Here is a 22,830-nt window from a genome sequence, read left to right as displayed (position 1 = left end):
GTCTGAGCGGGAGAAAGAGTGGGAGAAAAAAATATGGTTTCAATCCGGCTTTCAAAGAGAACTGCTATGATTTTTCACATTTGACCTTGAGACATGGCTCATGGGTCCTTAACCAATAAGCACTCTTTACGTGAAGTATGTCAAAGATGGAGTTATGGATAGATAATCATCTCGTTATTACGAGAAAAATCTCCTTATATCTTGTTATAATAAAATACATAGTAATTAATTTTTATTTGTTTTTTTTTTATTCTTTTAATTAATCTTAAAAAACTTATATATTAAGTGCTTATTCATCAGATCTATTTCTCCAATGCAAGTTGATCAGTTCACCCTTCCGGTCTATTTTTTAACTTCCAGAAACGTTAATATTTAAATTTTAGCTATTTTAGTGGCCCTATTTGTCTTTCGTAGACATGGCCTTAACCTAAGACATAAAAAGTTGTTCAAGATCACTGCACATCTTTACTGCAAATCAGATTGCCCCGGACAAGTGAGGTCGGATGGATGGACGGACGGTCAGACTGATTATCATAGGGTGCCCGCAGAACGAAACCCTAAAAAAGAATTATATATGTACATACACTAGACATGAATCTTGTGGTGTTGCACAGTATAGGAAGAGGTATCAAATTTTGTCTGGTTCACGAAGAAACACATACCAATGATATATTTCTCCCTATTGACTTTATTACTTACTAAAATCATTTTTTTTATTAAAAAGAATCGACTTTTATATCTGACTAAAACTTAGGGATAGTCCTTAGCTATAACAGAGATAAATAAAAGACACTTGGGAGGAAATTTTTAGAGATAAACCAGTTATGAGGTTTTTGTGGACCTACTTTGGAGTCATTTGTTGTGTGTCACTTTCAGGTAATCGGTTTTAGACTAAAATAAGAAAAATTGAACAGTTCCTCTTCTAACTCTGAAATGTTTTGACTGTATTTTTCTGAAAGAAGAGGAAAGTTCAAATCTTATCTTTGCCCTTGACTCCAGACGTACTTTTAGTTCTCCAGTTTGCTCAAATACACTATTATAATTATTTACCTGGATCTAAATATCATATTTCATACTAGTATCATAAAATGACTACTATATTCATTACGTTTCTGTTTTGTTTTGCAACTTGACAAATAACTGAGGCATGCATCAACCTTTATACAAATGAAGTTTTTACACAGAATGCGCTGATGCCATTCCTTGCACTGGCCACGAGGACTGTGGCGCAGTCCATTGTCCCACTGGATACGCGCCATACTGTGCTACTATTCTCTTCAACCAGTGCAAATGCAGTCCATGTGAGTCCTATATCTCAGTTTAAAAAACGGTAGAACGATCTTGATGAATTTTCAGCCATCAAATGAAACTCATTGAAGTTATTTTCTATATTGGCAGCTGATGCGTGGTGGGGGCTGTGGAGCCCGTGGAGTCAGTGTACCGTGACGTGTGGTGCTGTTAGCGGCTCAAGATCTAGGATTCGGAGTTGCGTTACCAGAGGAGTTACCCCTGACTATTGCGTCGGCAAATTCAGCCAAGTAGAAACGTGTCAGGCCTCATTACCACACTGTCCACGTAGGTGTATATATACTTATATGTGTGTCTGTGTATGCGTGCATATGTGCGTGCAGGCGGTAAGATTCATAATCCCTCTATGAAAGGATATACTAGCATCCAAAAGACCCTTGTCACACTTGGAAGCCTGGTCAACAGAGCGGGCGCTCGCCAAAATCCCCCTTTCCTTCCAATGCCAATTTTTGTGACCAAGCGCTACGTAAAATAGGCTTACGAAAACATCCTTAATGCGTCATAGCTAAATCTTTGGAAATTGAAGATTACCGAGCTGTACATCAGTGCCACAGCAACGCGGCAGCATCTCCGTATGACGAGTTTGATTGCACAGAATGCCATGCGTCGACGTTCACTTCGGGCATGAACAAAATGAACGCAATGGCTCTGTGTTTTTGTTCTTTACATATATATATATCATTTTTATGAAAATGTGTTTATAACAAACTTTGAATTTGAAGAGTTGGTCTTTGCAAAGAACATTTTGTAGAACATGCAGAAATAAACATAGTAAGGTCAACGTGGACAAGCGGTAAAAGCCTGGGCCAACAACGCTGCAGAAACTCGCGCTTAGAAACGTTAGAACGCAGCGGTAGTCGATTGCATGAAGCGCGACAAACGCCAGTTTGGACAACGTGGTGACGCAGTAGCACTTCCCCAATGCACCGTAAAAACGCCTTGGTCGCCGTAGATCTACCTTCGTCTTCCTAAGTCAAGAGTCTCTGATCCTCTACGCTCTACAGAAGATTATACAGAGCGCTGTGGACCAGAAATCCCCCAGAAAAATAATGTAAAATCTGATTTTCCTTTGGGAATAAATCTTCATATTTCTCTACCACCCTCTACTAGTATCTAAATCAATTCAAAGTTCCTCTTTGTATGAAAAAGTATTTTATAAATGAATATATCTAAGTAAAAGATCGATTTGATGAAAAATGAAAACCCAAATTAATCTGTTTTTTTATACAGAGGATGGTCAATGGGGTCACTGGTCTGCCTGGTCGTCGTGCAGCAAGTCTTGTGGGATGGGGACAAGATTTAGACACAGGGAGTGTAACAACCCGCGGCCGGCGTATGGAGGCTCCTCGTGTACAGTGGGTCAATCCACCTCACTACAGCCCTGCTCCAACACCTGTCCAAGTAAGTTAGACAGATAGCAACTGATATTTTAGTCTTTTGGTTAAATATCAATAGTGAAACACGGTTGCAGCGAACACGATTAAAATGAATGCACGTTTAAAGAGCGAAAACAGTATCATTCCCTATAGAAGTATCAAAAGGTTTTATAAAGATACTGGATAAAACGAATAATATTTATGAGGAATTCAACCCCTCTGTCCTAAGCGTTTTTCTGTGTGTTGTTTAAGGTTGATCAATATTGCAACTCTCGGTCAGCCCACTTTTGTTAGTATCATTCAAAAGAAGCTGTTGTCAAACCTTACAGGCTAATTGATATTTAAAAGATACTGCGTGCACATGTTTTTACAAACGCACGTGATACAATGATTGCCAAACTAAGAAACAATGGAAAATAGAGGAAAGTTGGAGATGTATGCAAAGCTATGCAAGACTTAACTTTAAAAATGAATAGTATTTTACAAAGGAACTTAAATTATAAGAACAATGTTGTGTTCTTGTAGCACCACCACCAACAACAAGGACAACTACAATGACAACAACAACACTCCAAACGTCTGGTAAAGTTGACAACATGATTTGAGCTCGTCTCTTTTAACACCTAGCTATTTTTCATCCCATAGTAAGATATGCAGCAAAAGTATCTATAAATTCATTTTGTAATTTCAAACTTGGGTAAATGCCAGAAATGTTAATGAATGCCTCTTTTATCGGGATGTAATCAGGTAAACCCTGCCCATCTTGTGACGCCAATTTGAACTGTGTGTGGAATCAGACATGCGCAGACAGTGAGACGTGTATGGTGAGAGCTGTTTTGGAACACGGCTTTCAGTTCTCTGTCCATTGTATTTTAGTAAGTAGCTCAAGTTTTTGACATATTGTCTGGGTACTAGTATATTCTTTTAGGTGGTGGTGGTTGTAACGTGTGTGTGTGTGTGTGTGTGTGTGTGTGTGTGTGTGTGTGTATGTGGAAAGGGGGGGGGGGGGGGCAATGATAACGTGTTCGATACCACCGACGCAGAATTAAAGTACCTCACGTATAACAGTTTTCTTTTTCGATCCAACAAATCATAAGTCTTATCTCATTGAACCATATTAGATTTTCGTTGTTCTTGGAATTTACCAAAATTTTGCATAACAACTATATTCAAATCGGCAGGTACGTGCATTTGTTTCATCATGAACAAGATCAATTAGTAGGAGCCCTAATTGGAATATAATAAAAGAGCATCAGCTAAACTCAATATTATAAAAATATTATTACTTTGTTATTGAAATTCCAGTGTCAAAAATCTTCTCTGTATGACATGCAATTTTATGTTTCAGAGTTCAGATTGCCAATTAATGACCACATACATCAAATCCGCGGAGATCTACTGTTGCGACGATCGAAGTTGCCTCCAACGCTATCTTCCCGGAGTATGATTCTACTGAAAATTGCTGTACCGTTTGAAATAAACCACATATCTTTAGTATTTTAAACTGTGATTGCTGTTCATGGTGTGGATAAACATGCAGCAACCAATGTTCATGTAGATCTAAGCCTGTAGAATTTAATGAAAATTGCAATACTCTGTCCCAAGATATCCTCGATTCACATTTCGCCTAAGGTCATGATCTAGTTAATAAAAGGTGCCAACAGGTTGATGAAATTCAAGATATAAATTCTTTTAACGATGCTTCATAACAATATCTTTGTTAAAGTGTATCGGGGCTTAATCAATAGTAAATACATTGAAATATCATGTTGTAAACAATCATTTTTAATGAAATATGAAGAAAATAGTAACAATTATCGGTTTTTTTTCATGTTTGACAACTGTAAACCAACTTTTATTCCCGTCCGTCAAATTTTTGCGATGTTTGCGAGGTCCTTAAATGTATCTGCTTGTATAATTTTTAAGACAATCTACATGTTGATCGCGAATGTTAATCGTCACGGACCCGTTTATCTCCCGACGATTTGCTATTATTAGATACATGTAAATTTAGAATGCCCACCGTCTTTCCAAAAACATCGGTAAACAACCTCTTTAAAATGATGTCAAATAAATTTAAGTAACAGGATTACTTTTACAATGATTTAATAAAGAATGTCAAGAAGTTGTTTTATTTTCTACATAATTCCTTTAGAGCCGTAAGTACCGGAAAAAAGATTCATCAAATCAATTATGACGTCATAATGGTTCTGCCACCCAATTAAATCTTGACCTTAATTAATGTCCTATATTTTTGCAACTGATTGGCTAAATCCAGAAATGAAAATAATCAGAAAATTCATAAACCAAACTTTATTGATCTTTGTGCATATAAAATTGAAAACACAGAACTTGATTTATCAAAAATATGAATTAATTTAGAAGTTTCGAAAGTAAAATGAACATCTAAACAGTAACTATAGTAAAATTTACATAACATGTTTTTAAAAAGCCAAATGATGTAGTTTTTAATGTGTAAGACATGAACATTTAAGCTTTCCATTATTTCTCTAGGTAACTATGAACCTCATCCCCCAAAATAAGGGAGAGGGGTTAGAAAAATTTACACATACGATCATCATCTTACATGTTTGTCTCTACGCATCAACAGCCTTAAATGATGAACATACTCCACAAAAAGTGATCTCTTTTTAAAAATTGTATCAAAATGCACTGAAGTAATACTCTTTTTGTACAGTATATCAACCAGTGTTCTCTATATTACATACATGGAGTGGTAACCATGTAACTGTGTTAAAAAAAACCTTTGCTGTCATATTTGAAACACATAAAGTGAGCAAATTTTACCATTCTATGATGTGACTGAAGCTAATGAAGTTTCATGATTTTTTTTTCAATGATAAATCTCTCGCGAGTTACTCTAAACTGACCCCTGTGAACCTTTCTAACCGTGACTGAAAAAATCATTTTTTGAATCTCATAAAACTTTTGATCCATAATATTTAGCATCACTAATTAAATATAAAAGTGTACATGAGAAGAGGTTCACCATCTACATAATAATACTGTTTGTACACTCCACAAAGTACATGTCTGTGCATCCCATTAGCTAACTATACGTATACAACTACTGTACAGAGTATGATGTAAACTTATCATACAAGCAATAGATTTCATACCAAGTTTCCCGTTATTATCAGCTGCCTTTATATTAAGTACACACACAATGTACATGTACAAACAACCAACATACACGTATATGTGTACATGAGAAGAAGTTCACCATCTACATAATACATGTAATAGTGTTCCTAACTTCAGCTTCCCAAAACATTAAAACCATGAATACTGCATGTGCTACTACACGTACAATATCAGAAATATTTTTCTGGGACAAGTCCATAGGGTTAAGACAGTTTCTAAAATCCTCTGCTAAAAAGAAATTTCTGGATTATGACTTTAAATTAGTGGTAAAAAAATCTAGGGAAAGATATTTGATAATGTTACTGTACATTGTCAATTTTCATTACTCAAAAGAAATGTATTTGATAAAAGCATGACCATTTTGATACCCATACAAATCAAAACCACCATAAAACGTACAAAAACAGCAAACCTTGAAATTTAAAGAAATTAAGTTAATGTGATATTCATAGTGATTAACTTAATTACAGACACTAATTTCATGGATAACAGATAAAATAATGCATTTCCCATATTTTTGCACTTCTTAAAAACACCTCAAAAGTTTCACAGATGTATTTGAAGTACAGATCTCTTGAAAGAAAGGAAAAAAAGTTTCATTTCATCAAAAATGTCAATAGCTCAAAATTGTTTTGTTCATTTCAATAAAAACTTGAAAATCAGCAGATGCTTTCTCTAATTCTGGTTACATTGTCATATTGCTCACACTTTCAATCTACATATGCATGTCTGTGCATCCCATTTGCTAACTATACGTATACAACTACTGTACAGAGTATGATGTAAACTTATCATACACGCAATAGATTTCAAACCAAGTTTTCCGTTATTATCAGCTGCCTTTATGTAAGGTACACACACTGTACATGTACTGATACAAACACCCAACACACACGTTGTATTTTTCCCTCTTCACATCTGACATATGAAGAATGTGTTTCTGATAAGTGTATCACAACACAATCTGATTCAGGTTTTCCTTAATTTTTTTCTGCCATCCTCCATTGTAGGGGTCATGGATGCCAGTCTCTTGCTCTGTCTAGTGGGCGTGAAATGGGGACTGGGGGTGGGGGTGGTCTCTGCTCCATTGACAGGTGTCTGACTGGAGAGGCGGGCTCGCTTACTTGGGGTGGCTTGAGGTGGGGTTGTATTGACTTGAGGGGTCCGAGATCTCGAACTTGTCATTCCTACAAAATGGAAATAAATGAAAAATACATGAAAGCATGTACAGTTATCAATATTTTGAGCATGAAAAGTAAGGTCATTGGTCGAAAAAAAAAAAAAAAAATTCAAATAACTTTATTGCAGTATGTATTTATATATACGTGCCTATTTGATACTGCAGGATATTAAATGAGAAAATGCTTTTTATCTTTAATAATAATTAAACAACACCTAAACTCTGAAATATTTTATTTTCATTACGATACATGATATCTGTACATGTATACACAACACCCTGGCATGGTTGTTCTACCAAAATTATTGTCTGATTGAGAGGGCCAAGTGTGGTGATTTTGTATATTGATAACCCACCTAGTGTGACAGGTGATCACGTGATAATGGCTGAGGTTTTGTGCAAGTGACCATCACTTAATTCAGTCAAAAATTCTTTTAAAAAGTTTCGAATTGGTCGCATATGCTAGGGTCAGTCAGGAATGTGAAAACAAACCTTTTCTTTGGCCAACTGTAAAGTTGCATGTATAGCACACAGTTTTTTTTCAGCCAAAATTTGATCAAAAGTAGGAGGTGCATCTTGTACATAGGAACTGCTTATAGTTGTACATTATCTGTACCAGAACAATGTGAAGACACAACAAAAAGCCTCACCTAATTTCTTTTCAACTTCAATAAGCTGCTTCTCTGCATCCTGGCACTCCTTCCTTTTGCTCTTCATCTCTGGCAGTTCAATGTAACTTGACTGGTCTTTCAGCTCTTCTTTGGCCTTTGATGTTTTCTGCATTGCTACTTTGAATCTCTGAAGGGTTTCTAGATACATGTAAAACAATTGCAAGTTGCAATTTAAAATAAATTGTGAGTCTTTATTTTTACATGCATGTATAAGTGCATAGTGCAATTTCTAATACTTGACATGGACTATTGAAAAAAGACTTGGAGAGAGATGGACATGTAAATATTAGCAAGAGGCCCATGGGCCACATCACTCACCCACAATACTTCTTGCATCATTCTATTTTGAAATGTTTAAATATAAAACTCTTTTTATACTATAATTAATTCATTCAGAACTAATTTAATTATAATTAATAATTATATTTATAAAAAAACCCAGACATTTTTCAAATTTAATCATTGTCAATATTTTTTGTAAGGGGATACACATTCTGAGAGGTGATAACAAAAACCTAGAATGTAAACATAACAATTTTTCTAGTGTTTTTGTATGGTAAGAATGCATATCAATCTAAATTTAATACTACACTTTTCATGATTGAGCCCATATAGTGCTGAGTATAGAACTACCATAACAATTTAAAATCCCCTTACCATAAGGATGATTTATACCAAGTTTGGTTAAATTTGGCCAGTTGTTCTAAAGAGGAAGTCGAAAAATGTGAAAGGACAGATGGATGGACAGACAAGCAGACAGATGAAAGGATGGGAGATAGAAAACAGTTGATCAAAAAAGTTCACTTGGAGCAAGAAACATTTTAAGACACTTGCCTACAATAGACTCTGCTTCTTTATACTGAGGATTGAGTGGCTCCCCAAACACTGCTCCCTTCAACTTCTCAATAGGAACTGCCTTGTTCATCAGGCCTCCAAATTTACCATTGCTCCTGATGCGGTCTCCCTCTCTAGTGAGGATGGTAGGGCAATGTGTAAACTTGACGATCTTTAACAGAAAATGATATTCTTACACACCAGATTTAATGTTCTGGAATAATGATACTGGTTTATATCCACACATACATACAAAAATATATTCATCTTGCATTTACCCCATTGCATTGACCAAATACTCAATAAACCAAAGCTATATCAATGCCCCAATATAGCCTTATGCAATGTTCAAATGCATTGTGACGTCATTTTTCTTGCTTCATTTACACCAAGGTGTTATAGTTCAACTGCAGATATGCAGCAAAAGCTGTCAAAAATAGCTTGTTTGAGGCATAAAATGTGATATTTTGTTGCAGAATAAACCAAATACATGACAACAGCCTTGAAATGTGAGTGATATTTGGGCTAGGATTGAAAACCTGAATAGGGCTCAGCAAACCTCGCCCTCTATCCCGTTTTCTTACCCTCATCCAAATACAGCTTATATTTCAAGACAGTAACCATGTATTCTATATTTCTAAACTTCTTTCTGCCTAAATAAATTTATTTTCATCAAGGATTACAACTCATACATGTACCAATAGGCATCATGACCAGGCCCTAGTACATACAAATAAGTTCTAGCATTCATAGTTTACTGCACAATCTATGTGTGGTTACATAGTACATGTATATTGTATCTACCTCTTGTCTGTAAGCATTTGCAGAATCAAGATCATCCAAAATCAAGGTATCTCCTAACAGCATCCCAAACACTATCAAAAAAAAATTATACACAATAAATACACCTACTTGCAAAAAAGCAGGGAACAATGACGTTCATTAATAAGGATACAACATCATTGATGTATCTTAAGAGTTCTGAACATTTCACCAGATGTTAATACTTGCACAGGAACATTGAAACCACATTTCCTTTCTGCCTAAATTGACATCCATCTTTTCTTTGCCCTACCTGTTTGACATTCCTGTTTGTGCTGAGGAAATTCTAGGAAATCTCGAGCATAGGAGGGGTTCCCTGGTGGCCTCCATCCTGTTCTGTACTTGGTGTGGGGGAGAGGTCTGTAAAAGAAAGGTCGACAACATGCAAGCTTGAGCTGATCAACTAATGCAACAACATATGACATTGAGCCGATAACTAATGTGAATGAAAAACATACAACCTTCAGCTTATCAATTAATGTGCAACAACATACAACCTTTAGCTATCAACTAAATATAACCTTTAGCTAATCAATTAAAGTGCATCAACTAAATACAACCTTCAGCTAATCAATTAATTTGTATAAATAGATTGTTCAAAAGAATTTCTTTAACTGATTCGTACTTGTTCCAGTCAGGCAAGGTTTTCTTGAAGATGGAGTCTAAGGGCAAGACTTGCTGTTTTCCATTGGTCTGCTTGTAGACATCTTTGGCCTAGACAGGTAAAAAATCCAATATATATGTTTTTATGCAGTTGTTTACCAAGATTGTTTCAAAGATAAAATATACATATAAAGACGTATGAGACTTCTTTTACCGATTTGGTTGTCTTGGTAACCACGCAGTCGATGTCTGATGACATGTGCCATGACAACACCCTGGCTATATCAGGATCTGCTATCTCTGCCAAATGTCCTATCTGTATCAAGTATATAAAGGTTTATACACGTACATGTATGCTGCTATGAAAAAAACATCCTCTGCTCTTCTACATCACTGTTTAAATCTCCTTACCATTATACAAAATTGACATTGTTAGATATAAATCTTTAACCCTTTTGCAAGTATGGTGTTTGTTTCTTGCATTTACACTTGTATACATAGACTACACTTCCATAGTCTAAACCTTGCTGACAATGCCTCACCTTGCCTATCACCTCAGGATTCCCAGATAACTGAGGTAGACCACAGGATCTCCTCTTCATCTGTAGGCACCTCTCCTTCTCCAAAGTCTTCGCCTCAATCATCTTCTCCACATTTTCAATCTGCATTTATAAACACATGAAGATTTCCAAAGTATGGCAGATGTAAAGTTGACCTTAAATATAATTGTAAAAGATTTGGATTATGTAAACTGAATAAATCATTATGAAAACTATTGACTTACACTGGTTAATTGATGCATGCTGACCCTGAGTTTACGAAACTCCTCTTTGATTTGGTCTTCCTCTTGCAATGCCTCTTTGACAGAAGCTAAATATAAAATAACAATCATATTTTCATGGTCAAGAACACCTGATGTTTTCACTAAATAGATATTGCTATAAACACTTGACACTTGACAGTAATTTGAAAATGGCAGGACAATGATTAAACAAAACTTTCAAACTTTGATGTGTTCTAATTATTAAAAGGCATATTGTTCAATCAACAACAGCCAAGTACACACACAGTAAAACACGCTTATAACAAAAAGCTAGGGGCTGGTGATTTTACTTCCTTATAAACGTAATTTGTTATATCTGTGAAGTTCAAAACATGAAATAAAGTCACGGGGAATGAAAATCACTTCACTGTAAGCGTCAATTCATTATAAACGTGTTCGCTTTGTGTTTTACTGTATTTATATGTACATGTACAACAAGGTGTGGTGATGTTCCAATGTGCTTACTCTGCAGCTCCTTGGTGAGCAGGTCTGTTGTGTCAAACAGAGAGTGGTACGTGTTGATCACCTTCTGTAGGTTGTCCCTCTGTTTGGACAGCTGAGACATCTGGGACTGCTTCTTGGCATCTGTAAATACATGTACCAGAAGAGGGGCATTTCTTATTTGTCAAATCTCAGTGTGCAAAAAAGCAATTCTCAGATTTATATGTTTACACTAATAATGCACAAAAGTCATTCTAGGAAGTAAAAATGTTGTGCTATCATGAGTACAAAAGTATAGTCATCAACAAGAGTCCTACATGTACCATTATAAAAGAGGAAAGGAATTTCCAGGGCGGGAATGGACTTGTTTTTGGGGATGAGAGCACACTGTACTTCACAGCGCAGCCTGTACTCCTGACCGTCCAGACCTGGCGCATTTTCTTGTATGGTCAGGTTCTATAGAATAAACACAAGCTCTCCTAAACATCCATATACTGTTACCGAGCAAGCAAATACGGTGCTGCTTTCAAATTTTTGTTTCGGTTATTTTCAACAATCAACTACACTAGCAGTACAGACACGAGAAAGGAAATGGCGATTTTAAATTGAGCATGCAAATTTCATTGCTTCGCCATGAACAATCAATTACTCTTGTCCTATAGAAACAAAAACCAAATTAGAATCTTACGTTAAGCACACAAGTCCCATTGTTTAGCGCAATGTCAAGAGTTTTGCTGCCTCCAACAAAACAAGGAACCTCTGTCACATCATCTGGACCACAAATCTCTACTTTCACTTTCCCACTGTAACCTGTTCCAGATGGGTTTCCATGTTGATCCTGTAGAAAACCATGATAAAATGGTTTGTAGCTGACCTAATATGGTTTCAAGGGGTCAGTAAATCCATATGGGGCTTGATCTCCACTCTAAACCCATATGGAATTTACTGACCACGTATTAACCATAATAGGTCAACTACAAAACATGTAGCGATTATATCTAACAGACTGCCTTTGTATAAATTTTTATGACAAAATTACAAGTTTCAACTTTGAAAATGTAAAAAGTTCACATAACTTGACAATGCTACACATAGTGAATGGGAGGGTGGGCATAATTTGAAAAAGAGTATACTTTGCAAAAATTGGAATATCCTGGTAATATGCACATCTACACATTGTGTCCTTAATACCAACAAAGTTTTAACAAATTCCTAACAGTGGTTACAGAAGAGTTACGCTTACATACTGTTCATTATTATATTCAAAACAGAACCAAAACTTTAAGTTAAAAAAGGCGGAAATTCCCTGAACGTCAATTGGAATTTCTTGGTAATATGCACATCTACACATTGGGCCCCCCTCCTAAATTTCTACAAAGTTTCTTGAAATTTCATGCAGATGTTTAAGAGGAGTTGCTTGGGGTATGAAAAAAAGAGAAATCTTTGTGTATGCATGAGCACAAATTGTAAAACATTTACTAGCTGTGACATATTCTCTGACTACATATAAACATAAGCATACCCTCAGTTCCAGCCTCAGGTTGCGCAGCACACATCTAGTGTTGGCAGCCCTGGTGTTGGACACGGTGGGAGTCCCAGGGTTATCTACAGGCAGCAGCTGCATCGGTGGAGCCGGCTTTATATCTACTGTCATCTGTAACAATCAGATCTCTCTGTCATCAGATAGAACAATATATAGGATCGACTGTACAAGTTTTCCTCTAAACTCTCTACCTTATCATTGCTGCTCACACTCAGAGAGTTGCAAAAGATGGGACACTTATTTTGTAAACTTGCTGTAGGTAATAGTAAGTGTCAAGTACATGTGCATGTACTGCACGTCTTTGAATTGTGTAATATATTGAAATACATGTAAATAGAGTAATATTACAGTTTCACATCAAAATATTTAATTTCAAGATAAAAGTCTGAAGAGCTGAACATTATGATTTTTTATTATATAGTGGCATCTTTATCTATTGAGAACTAAAAATAATTCCACGGGGGTCCTCTTTAAACGAATGCCTTGCATAAGGATTTCCAGTGAATAGAATATTGTGTAGAGATGGCTCACCACATTGCTGAACAGCTCGTACTGGCCGTCGTAGTAGGTGATCATGATCTGGTGTACTGCTGCATTGTCCGGAGTCTTCCTGTTCTTAAACACAAACACACCGGGACTGCCTTTCACTGCTTCTGGACTGTAGGAAATTGCCTAAATCAAAGAAATTTAACAGGCAACATGTACATATAGAATACTTTCACTTGTAAATAGACGAAGCACAGATATACAAGCACAAACCCATCAATTCACAACATCATAAGACTAGCTAGTCTAAAATAAAAACATTTATCAGTTTTTAAAACAAAAGCACATGAAGAAACTATGTATTGGAGAGATGGGGATAAAACGCGATGAAACAGCTAGTTACCCTGGATGGGGGACCACTGGACACATTGGCGTCCATCTTCCACAGCTTGAGGGACAGACTGGACACCTTGGCGCTGGCCATCGGCTGCTCGTCCTCCGTCAGTACCTTCACTGTAAACTCTACAAGATCAAATAGTTATTACAATTAACCATGTATTATGTACATGCCATAAATAATCTTCCTCGATTCTCCTCAGACTGGTATTCTTTTCCTTCCCTGTTGGATGTATAAAAAGACTGCTTGCTTACTAAAAAGTGAATGTCACAAAACTGTTTTTTCAACTGGCCATTCGCAAGTAAGAAGTGATCCATTTACTACGTGGCTAAAGTAACTCATATTTACAGAATGAATATCTCACTTTCACTCAATCAAATATCATTTCATGTAAAAGGTTCAAATCTCGGGAATGAAACACTGTAAAAAGACACTACATACCCGGCAGTTTCTCCCCTACTGTGAAAACAGCCTTCTTATCATACTCCACAGAGAGGGACGTTGGTTTCATTAGATTAGGCTGGAGCTGAACCTGTATTTTAGGACCCAGTATAGGCTCTGCCTTGCCGTGGAAAGCTTTAGGTTGGAGTTCATAGGTCCCTCTACAAAAACAAAGAAATTTGGCTCCATGAATGTATGTGCATGCTAAGCATAATCTTTCTCATACTATCATTCAAGAATATATTTGACAATGTGTTCTAAATAAAACATTTCTTAAATAAGACTCTTAAAGAAGGGGGACAAAACAAATGTCGGTATAACATGTAAAAATTTGTGTAAAAATACTTATCATATACATGCATTGTTTGTAATTCATCTGTAAAGGTAACAAACCTGGGTCCAGATGCTGTGAGCACTCCAAAGTCCACTTGTCCCTGAGCATTGGTTTTCAAAGGGGTGGGAGGAGGGTATAACTAAACAAATATCAGAAAATTAGTATTCATTTCGTTCAAGTAACATAATTTCTCCCTTAAAAAATAAATCTGAGACATTGTCATTTACACCTATATGTATACTCATGTACAAAGCACCCCTCAAAAAGAAAATTAAAACATTATTTCAATATCTGTATGGCCATTTCTTTCAATATCTCTACAACTGAATTCTTCCAATATCAGTTTTGCTATAAAAGTCTTCTTTTCAATATCTGTTTTGATAATGATGGGAACGCATTGTGTTGACAACAATCACCTTGATTTTGCCTTCTTTGGTTAACTGCATCCGGACATCAGACACTTTGGCTGGGTTACCAAACTGATCACACAGCTGTACTACTATAGATCTGGGCAATTTGCCTTCATTCAGTACAGTGATGGTCTGTAAAAAATAAAAGTAAATGTAAAACTAAATTTTTGATTAAAAGCACATAATAAATAACTTGTAAAATAAAATTAAAAGCCTTTTAACTTAAAAGTTTTGTATTAATAAAATGTAGCATGATTTTAGACACATAAAACACATAAACTACAGATTACATAACCATTTCTAAGTTTCCAGCACATTTGAAGACAGAATACCGATAGTTTGCAGAACTACATGTATTCAAGTTAACTCTTAATACATCTCACATCTCTGACAATCTTTGGGTCTGTTTTCCAGCATAGCAAAAATTCCATTTAACATGGCATACATAGTTTTAAAAGGAACAAAACCAGTTTGAGCAGAATAGCACATGTTTTGAGACTGTGATCAGAGCTGACCTCCTCAGGGTCCCAGCCAGGCAGGGTGAGGGTCTCGGGGGGCCCAGCCACCATCTCTATTCTCACAAAGTCCCTCAGTTCACGCCAGGTCACCTTCACGTCCTTGGTCCCAATCTTACCCCCCTCAAACCGAACGTTGGTGATGGCAAACCCATTCTACAGAGAAACAGGCATTCTTCATTAAAACCTTTACAGTGAATGGAAAGTTTTTTTACTCAAAATAAATGTTGGCAAACCCTATCTACAGACCAAGAGGCATCTTTATTGACAATTTACAATTTTTGGTTTACCAAGAAACACTCACTCTAAATGCATGTTCAGTGTGTTGTTCATTCATCTATACATTTGAAGATATTGTCAACATTTTCACAACAAATGCTTCAAAGCACGGCAAATGTTTCACATATCACATAGTCATTTGTAACTAGTTTTACAGCATTCAAAGATTGAATGACTGTTTTTATCTTACCCTGTTGGATACAATTTTGACTAGATCTGTCTGGAGGCCATCTCCTGTAACTTGGAATTCATGTAAGGAATTTTTTGGAAGCTGAAAGTGATACAATTCATTCTTATTTATATATCTGTTCATTCAAGGCCCTTCACTATGCCGCAAGTCACATAAATGACAATTATTACAAAGACATTAAAGCAATATGAGCTGCAATTTTCATGTTGAATTTTTTTTTACGAAAATGTGTTTTTCTTCTAAAATGACAAAAAAAATCATGGTTTTAAATATCTGTAAGCTGTATTTTTGTAGGAAAATCCGTTAAGAAGCCTTTATTGGAGCAAAATTGAATTATTGTCGTCCTGTACAAAAATTGATTTGCTATATATTCCTTAAAAGACAAATCTTTCTTCGGAAAAAATTTTTGAATTTTACCATAAAAGTTTAAGTTTAATGTAGACTTATCATACTAGCAGGTTTCTGCAGCAAAATAAAATTCTAAAAAATACAGCTCATATTGCTTTAAAAGGAACTGATGTCAACATTTTTTATACAAGGAAAAAAATGCCATGTCATTTATAGTCTGTCCCAAGATATTTCAGCAACACATTTTCCTGAATTATTCTATATTCACCTTCTGGGTTTCAATGATATTCAAGCAATAGTTTGAAACAATCCCAAGATTTTCCCCTTGAAATGCCCCCTGTAGCTTGTCAGGCTTAACTACACGGCTTAAAATAAAAAGTCTACAGGGAATTTGCATTGCAAAAGAGATGAAAGTACTAGGATGATAACATAGACAATTTATGAGAGCTTGGAGAAAAAATGTCAACATTTCCCATTATAAAATTCCATACGAAATATATTTTTGTTCTTGTGAATTTTTCCGAGTGAAAAACAATTATGTGTCAATGAAGATATCTTGTATAGTTTCCCCTTCACCTATTTTAATTGCACTTCTTTCACAGGTATGTGTATTTTTTTAAAAATTGCCCTAATGAGTTGCATAATTATCTTAGGACAGACTATAGTCTAGATGTTGTATTGTTATATATGTATATATGTATACCGGTACGTTATATAAATGTTGTAAATGGTAGCCACTTTCCACAAAATATGACATTTCCATTATTTTTTGGATATTTTCCTCATCAGTAAGATTGTAACCAGTTTAAACATGCATCTGTCAATGAGCTTAGCCCCTACCATTCTGAGAGCAGCTTTGTACTTACATCTGTGATTTCGTTGCCGAACTTGTCTTTGACTGTGATTTGTATCTCGGATTCCAGCACTTCCCCGATCTGTACAACAGCTGGCCCCTGACATTTACACTTTATCTGGTTTTGTTCAGCAGGAAGAGCACTGGATTTAGAACATGAAATATCAAATTGACAAATATATACATATCCATGTTCTACTCCAATAATTTTTATCCTTCCATTCTAAAAAATTTTCTGAGCTTGCACACTTCCGTTCTGAATGCTTTAGAACTATCAAAAGATCTCATCTCAAGACAGTTCAAATATCAAAATTTTAATTCGCTTGCATCTCAAACCTTTCTATCTATACAACATTTACGTGTACCGTATTTTACTTATTAGATGCTGGAGATATTCTGGACCAGTTCTAGAGTCAGCAAACGAAAACAAGCTGAATTTACTATTTAAGTCTACAAAGCTGTGCCTTACTTGACCGTAAAGCTGAACTCTACATTGGACTTGTCGTGTATGGCCACCTGGCAGTACTTGAGGTCACTCACAGAGGCAGGGACCTTAATTGGGGGCAGGTTCCCAGAAAGGACCATTTCTTGGTTTAACTTTGCTATCCAGTTAACCTAAATAAAAAACAAGAACCAAATTAAGAATATATCTCATTTTGGTGTATATGTACATTTTAAGAGACATGTTCATTACATGGTTTATTAATGGTGAATTATCACTTGATTTGACTTGTAAATATGTAGGAACAGTAACTGTGTGTATATTGTACCTTGATCTTTGGAAATATCTTCTCATCTATTGTGACTGCCCTGCCAGCCTCATCATAGAGCACCAGAGCTAAAACAATAAACACGGTAAGTTAAAAAAAAAATTGGTCTTTGAAAACAATGCAACTACAATCTACCTTGTCATTATAAATGTACATGTAGCTAATGAAAGATGTGAAGAGTTGGACAATTTAAAAGATTAAAGCAATTCTTAAACTACAGTTGAACTTCGATATCTCAAACAATGATATCTTGAATACAATGGATATGTCAAAGTGATTTATAAGTCCCAACCACTTATTTTTAAGTATTTTATCTCGATATCTCGAATACTCAGACATCTCGAAGTTTTTAAAACAGTCTCATATAGTTTGAGATATTGAAGTTTGACTGTAATGTTGTTTTAGAGAGATTTCCAACATTTCAAGCAATCTTACTCAGCCCCGAGATGACATCCCCTGCTTTTCCCATGATGCTCTCTCCCTGCTTGAGTATCCTCTGTTTCTTGTTCTCCTCCTGCTTGACCTCGATGTGGGAGATGGAGTTACTGGGAGTGACCACCAGAGTCCGCTCAACCGCAGACACATCCTTCTTGTTCTGTAAAACATATCACCAGTGGTGGTACTACTGTCTTCAAACTACATCTACATCATTGCCATCGGCTCAGTCATTATCAATGTAATTAGCAGGACAAGGACCATTAACAAGTGTAAACAGTTTCAGAGAAATTAAATACATCCATTTTGTAAATACCCCCCTTGCAAGATATCAACACTAAATGGGATGAAACATCGTCAGAAAGCAAAACATATGGTAAGGATGTTTTGTAAGGTGTGTAAGCATTGATTCAAACGGAGTTATCACACATTAAGTTTACAAACATGAAGTACTTACTGGGACTTCAAATAAGGCCTTCAGCTTGTGGTTGTCCTTGACCTTCTTCAGTAGTACCGGGTCACCTGTGATGTTCCCACAGCCAGAAGCTGAGCAGTCCAACAAATACATCAAGTCAGTCGGCAAGCCAGGGAACTTACATAAAAGAGTCAAATACACAGGTTATGTTGACAAATTTTTGCCTCTTTTACTACACATGATTCTGTGTATGATTATTTACATGTCATATGAACCCAACAAAATCTTGTGTTTTTTTAAAAATTAATCCATGCATTAATTTATATATAATCCACCTTACAGGTAGAGTTAGTACACATGTTACAGGTAAGGTTAGTCTGTGATTAAACGACATACCTTACAGGTGACAGTCAGGTTCTTGTCAGTTGTAATGTTTCCAGACATGTCCTGAACCTCTACATGGAACACTGGTGCTGTGCCATTTTCAATGACCATTTCTTCTTCTGGTTTGACATGCAAAACCTTGGGTAAACCTTGTAAAAATAGGAACAAACTCAGAATGCAACTAGGGCTAGTTTAACATCATAAGATGCTAATTGTCAATTCATAACTAAACAATGTTTGAATGCCAAAAATTCCAATGTCTGATACACGAAATATTTCAAGCAGCATATTCACTGCAGAACTTCAGAAACAGTTACAAGGACGAAATGACAGCAAATGTAAAATAATCAACATTAGTGAAATATTCATACCTGGTAGGAACCTGAGTTTTAAAGCTTGAGCATCTTCTCTGAGCCCAGGGACTGTAATGGTAACCCCATAGCTCTGGAAGTGACAGATGAGAAAATATTTAAACCAAATCTACATCTGTGCTTAACAGACAACTACAGTAAACTTTTAAGTTCTCTTTTGATTCAAGAATAGATCACTAGCACTACTTACTCCAGTGTGCTTTTCACTGATGACTCCCTCTGCCACAATTCCAGTCAGGATCAGGCTTGTGCCCTTCGCAATAGTCTTCTCATACGAAATGTCCAGGTCTCTGAAATACCAAACAATCCATCTTAGCAAAAAAAAATGTTAACTGTAGCAACAATATCAAATAACTCTGACACATGTCTGCCTTGCCACAATGCATATGTACTATACCTTACCTCCTGCTAGATTCGAAGAAAAAATATTGGCTAACAGCAGTCACATGGAGACCATGTCTATTCCAAGTGTCAAAATTGAATTATCATTTGAAAGGAAGAATTTGAATTGTTTAATTTACACCCTTTCCAAAACTGAGAAATCCCCTACTTTAACTTTCATTTTCAGATTTTTTCAAGAAAGACGCGTTTTGCCAGAAAAACAAATCTGACTTCCCTCAAAAAAATTTTAACAGAAGAGAAGAGAGAAAATTTGATGAGCTTTTATTCAAGAGGTCCCTCGTTGCTTAACGAAAATTAGGGATGGAGCTATGAACCCTGACGTTAACATTACCGCCTATGGAAAATGCATTGGTGGACTATACCCACCTGGCCTGAATGGTAGGTGTGGATGTATAGACAGGTTTTGTGATATTGTTGTAGGCATCTCGAAACACCAGCGGAATCTGAAATGGTTGTCCAATTCTGAATGGTCCCTCTAACATCCCTACTGTAAACTTCTCGGGTTCTGCCTCTGTTCAAAACATGAAATGAAGTTCCAACTTTAGAGCATAGAGGAATTTGTTTCTGCAATGTACATGTAAATGTGCAAACATTGCATACCATACCTACATGTAAATGTTTTCATTTTCATCTTAAGTTTTCCAGGACAAAAACATGCACAAGAAAATAATAAATCAATAAGGTTTCTCTGTTAAATACCCTTTTTTGGAATAACTGTTCACTTTTGATGATGTACATGGGTATATGTGTGTGAAGATGCCAGGTACAAGTGTGTGGAGATATTAGGTACAAGAGTGTGGAGATGTTAGGTAGACTGACCTGTGACGGTGAACTTGATTTGGTGGGAGGGTAGACTCTTCCCTGCATAGATTGTGGAGCCACTCTCATTGAGCACCACCTGTAGCCGAAGGGTGTGGGGACCTAGGTTATTGATGGTCTCTGTAATAAACCCCAAATCCCTAATTATGCAAGTAATACATGTACATAAATATTTCATTCAATGCTACAGATGTAATAATTTCTCAATTATTATACCTTGCCATCTAAATTGTCGGAAAGTTGTATATTTTAGTGTAGAATTTACCCATTTTTCTGAACAGTTATAAAATAGCATGCCATTACAGATGTTTAAATATAGGTCTTGAGTAGAACTTACCCATCTTCCTGAACCAATAAGGCCAGTTCTTGCCATGCTGACTAATGTGGGACACAATGGTCTGATCACCTGTCGAACCTTTTGGAATAAACACAATCACAAAAATATCTCTTCATGACTAATAGCATATTATGTTTTGGGAGGAGGTTGATTAGAACATTAACTCACTATGCCATATAACTTTTAACTCCACCAGCAACTTTTTGTGAGAGGCATGGGCACTGGTTCCTGGGAGTTTCTGGATCTTTTCCCCTTTCCTGTTCTCAATTTCTATCTTCAAAGCCCCTAAAAATACAAACAAAATTTTAATTTTGACAGAAAAGTCTGATTTAAATTTTTGCTAATGCAATCAAACTATGAAAAGATGACAATAGGCCACATCACTCACCTGATTACACACAAATTCATCTTTGTTTCTATGCATTTGTTTAATTTGAAAGTTCAAAATCAGGAAGAGGGTTGGGAAGGATTAGAATATGATCATAAATTGATAAATTCAAACATGATTTAAGTCCATGTATCTTTCTAAATCAAACTTTACTATAGAATGGGAATCACTTTTTCCTCTTGGAAGGAACCTGTGCATTGTTAAAAAGAAATGAAAACAAACCAATAGTTTTCCCTGCTGGGCGTTTCTCATTGGGTCTGACTTCATCCCCTTCTGGCCAAGTGACAATCAGATTTGAAGGTAATCTGAAATAGAAAACCACCACTTTACTGGATATTTTCTTCAATATCATACGTTTACTATGTACATAAACTAGTTTTTTCAACGGCATTGATATAATGACAAATGATGTAAAGTTGTACATTATTTCTCCTGTATTTTAACAAAGTTACATGTAACTTCAAATACAAGTAGATCTATGAATATGAATTCCTGCTGAGTTCTATGTATAAATCAGTTTCCTTCTCATCTGACACATTCATTTCTAAGAGTTAAAGATAAAACACAAGTAATTATGTCTTGTTAAACAAGACTGTTCTGAAACACTTATGCCCCCTCCCTTGTAGACCTCTGCCAAAAAAATGAACAGAAACTGCAAATCAAAGTACTGAAGTACTGACAGGAGTTGATTTTATCGATTATTATATATTTTAGAATCAACGATACGTTATTTTGCATGGCAAGTAGTTTTTATATGTATTTGAATAACACACATGTTTATAATATGAATACTCGGACTTTTCCAAAAAGAATTTCGAGAAAACCTCATATATGAATGATCATGTCGTGTAATATTAAAGATACTATTAATTCCATCAAGGTATGTATCAGTCATCAAAATATTTCTGAAAAATTGTATGGATCCAAGCAATATTGAACTCTAGTTTCGTTCAACCAGATGCTCGGCCGTCTCCGTTAATTTCCGACAAGCAAGAGAGATTCTCTGCTTGTCGAAGATTTACGGAAACCACCGATCGTCTGGTTGAACGAGACTTTAGTAAACTCCAGCGTAGGAATACATACCACAACAAAACATATCTAAATTGTTCCTACCATTTAAAATCTGACTATTCAAAAGGTATTTATAAATAAGTTTCCTTGAAAACAGTGCTTCAGAATACATTACAGCGAATTCATCGATTGTTTCAGAGAACTAAGTCTTGTCAGCGGTGATGATTTGTTTCAAGTTGATTAAAATCAACTCCCAAAAATAGAATTTTTGAAAGGCCGTGGAGCACAACTCTGCCAAAAACTGCTCGATCGTACCCAAAATCAAACTTGACCTACATGTAGGTATTCTTATAAATCTATATACCAAATTTCATTTCAGTGTTATTAACCTTTGTGAAGAAAATGAACGGAAACTGTTGGTGGACTGACAGACCAACCAAAGCAAAAGACCCTTCTTTCTTTGAAGGGAGACATAGTAA

At 35.9% G+C, this 22,830-nt stretch overlaps 2 protein-coding genes across 3 annotated transcripts in view; one reads left to right on the top strand and one right to left on the bottom strand.

Moving 5' to 3' along the window:
• The first annotated feature begins 754 nt into the window (after positions 1–754).
• Positions 755–4,179, top strand: LOC128177481 (ectin-like). Of its 2 annotated transcripts, none has more exons than XM_052844315.1 (7): positions 755–876; positions 1,185–1,301; positions 1,399–1,575; positions 2,539–2,709; positions 3,213–3,266; positions 3,432–3,559; positions 4,033–4,179. In XM_052844315.1, exons 1-7 carry the CDS (start codon positions 825–827, stop codon positions 4,129–4,131), a joined length of 798 nt encoding a protein of 265 aa, XP_052700275.1. In that variant the 5' UTR covers positions 755–824; the 3' UTR covers positions 4,132–4,179. The 2 variants fall into 2 exon arrangements, with proteins under 2 accessions (XP_052700275.1, XP_052700196.1); XM_052844236.1 differs by having other exon boundaries at positions 3,210–3,266.
• An 803-nt stretch (positions 4,180–4,982) lies between these two features.
• Positions 4,983–22,830, bottom strand: part of LOC128186322 (structural maintenance of chromosomes flexible hinge domain-containing protein 1-like) — a 31,236-nt gene continuing 13,388 nt past the window's right edge. Inside the window, exons 17-49 of the mRNA XM_052856124.1 lie at positions 21,563–21,645; positions 21,121–21,237; positions 20,953–21,030; positions 20,616–20,735; positions 20,163–20,307; positions 19,585–19,684; positions 19,395–19,467; positions 19,036–19,172; positions 18,682–18,816; positions 18,225–18,384; positions 17,790–17,857; positions 17,489–17,634; positions 17,033–17,162; positions 15,819–15,899; positions 15,350–15,505; positions 14,841–14,966; positions 14,484–14,563; positions 14,091–14,251; positions 13,656–13,774; positions 13,298–13,438; positions 12,746–12,877; positions 11,912–12,061; positions 11,547–11,679; positions 11,248–11,367; positions 10,744–10,829; positions 10,502–10,621; positions 10,174–10,275; positions 9,982–10,070; positions 9,610–9,716; positions 9,339–9,409; positions 8,535–8,706; positions 7,680–7,838; positions 4,983–7,036 (exon numbers count right to left, since the gene is read on the bottom strand). Coding sequence (XP_052712084.1) covers positions 6,819–7,036; positions 7,680–7,838; positions 8,535–8,706; positions 9,339–9,409; positions 9,610–9,716; positions 9,982–10,070; positions 10,174–10,275; positions 10,502–10,621; positions 10,744–10,829; positions 11,248–11,367; positions 11,547–11,679; positions 11,912–12,061; positions 12,746–12,877; positions 13,298–13,438; positions 13,656–13,774; positions 14,091–14,251; positions 14,484–14,563; positions 14,841–14,966; positions 15,350–15,505; positions 15,819–15,899; positions 17,033–17,162; positions 17,489–17,634; positions 17,790–17,857; positions 18,225–18,384; positions 18,682–18,816; positions 19,036–19,172; positions 19,395–19,467; positions 19,585–19,684; positions 20,163–20,307; positions 20,616–20,735; positions 20,953–21,030; positions 21,121–21,237; positions 21,563–21,645 — 4,015 coding nt within the window. The 3' untranslated portion in view covers positions 4,983–6,818. The remainder of the gene's footprint in view (positions 7,037–7,679; positions 7,839–8,534; positions 8,707–9,338; positions 9,410–9,609; positions 9,717–9,981; positions 10,071–10,173; positions 10,276–10,501; positions 10,622–10,743; positions 10,830–11,247; positions 11,368–11,546; positions 11,680–11,911; positions 12,062–12,745; positions 12,878–13,297; positions 13,439–13,655; positions 13,775–14,090; positions 14,252–14,483; positions 14,564–14,840; positions 14,967–15,349; positions 15,506–15,818; positions 15,900–17,032; positions 17,163–17,488; positions 17,635–17,789; positions 17,858–18,224; positions 18,385–18,681; positions 18,817–19,035; positions 19,173–19,394; positions 19,468–19,584; positions 19,685–20,162; positions 20,308–20,615; positions 20,736–20,952; positions 21,031–21,120; positions 21,238–21,562; positions 21,646–22,830) is intronic.

The sequence above is a fragment of the Crassostrea angulata genome, chromosome 1 (genome assembly GCF_025612915.1).
Source record: "Crassostrea angulata isolate pt1a10 chromosome 1, ASM2561291v2, whole genome shotgun sequence".
NCBI classification, from domain to species: Eukaryota; Metazoa; Mollusca; class Bivalvia; order Ostreida; family Ostreidae; genus Magallana; species Magallana angulata.
Note: the sequence above shows the minus strand (reverse complement) of the source record. Positions and strands in the feature narration are given on the sequence as shown.

What these genes read in the sequence shown, in the direction of transcription:
- LOC128177481 (XM_052844236.1), top strand. Translation starts at nt 825, where the DNA reads ATGAGGTTTTTGTGGACCTACTTTGGAGTCATTTGTTGTGTGTCACTT. An exon ending in TTGTTGTGTGTCACTTTCAG is followed by an intron (nt 877 to 1,184) that starts GTAATCGGTTTT and finishes GTTTTTACACAG; the next exon opens with AATGCGCTGATGCCATTCCT. An exon ending in TCTCTGTCCATTGTATTTTA is followed by an intron (nt 3,560 to 4,032) that starts GTAAGTAGCTCA and finishes TTTATGTTTCAG; the next exon opens with AGTTCAGATTGCCAATTAAT.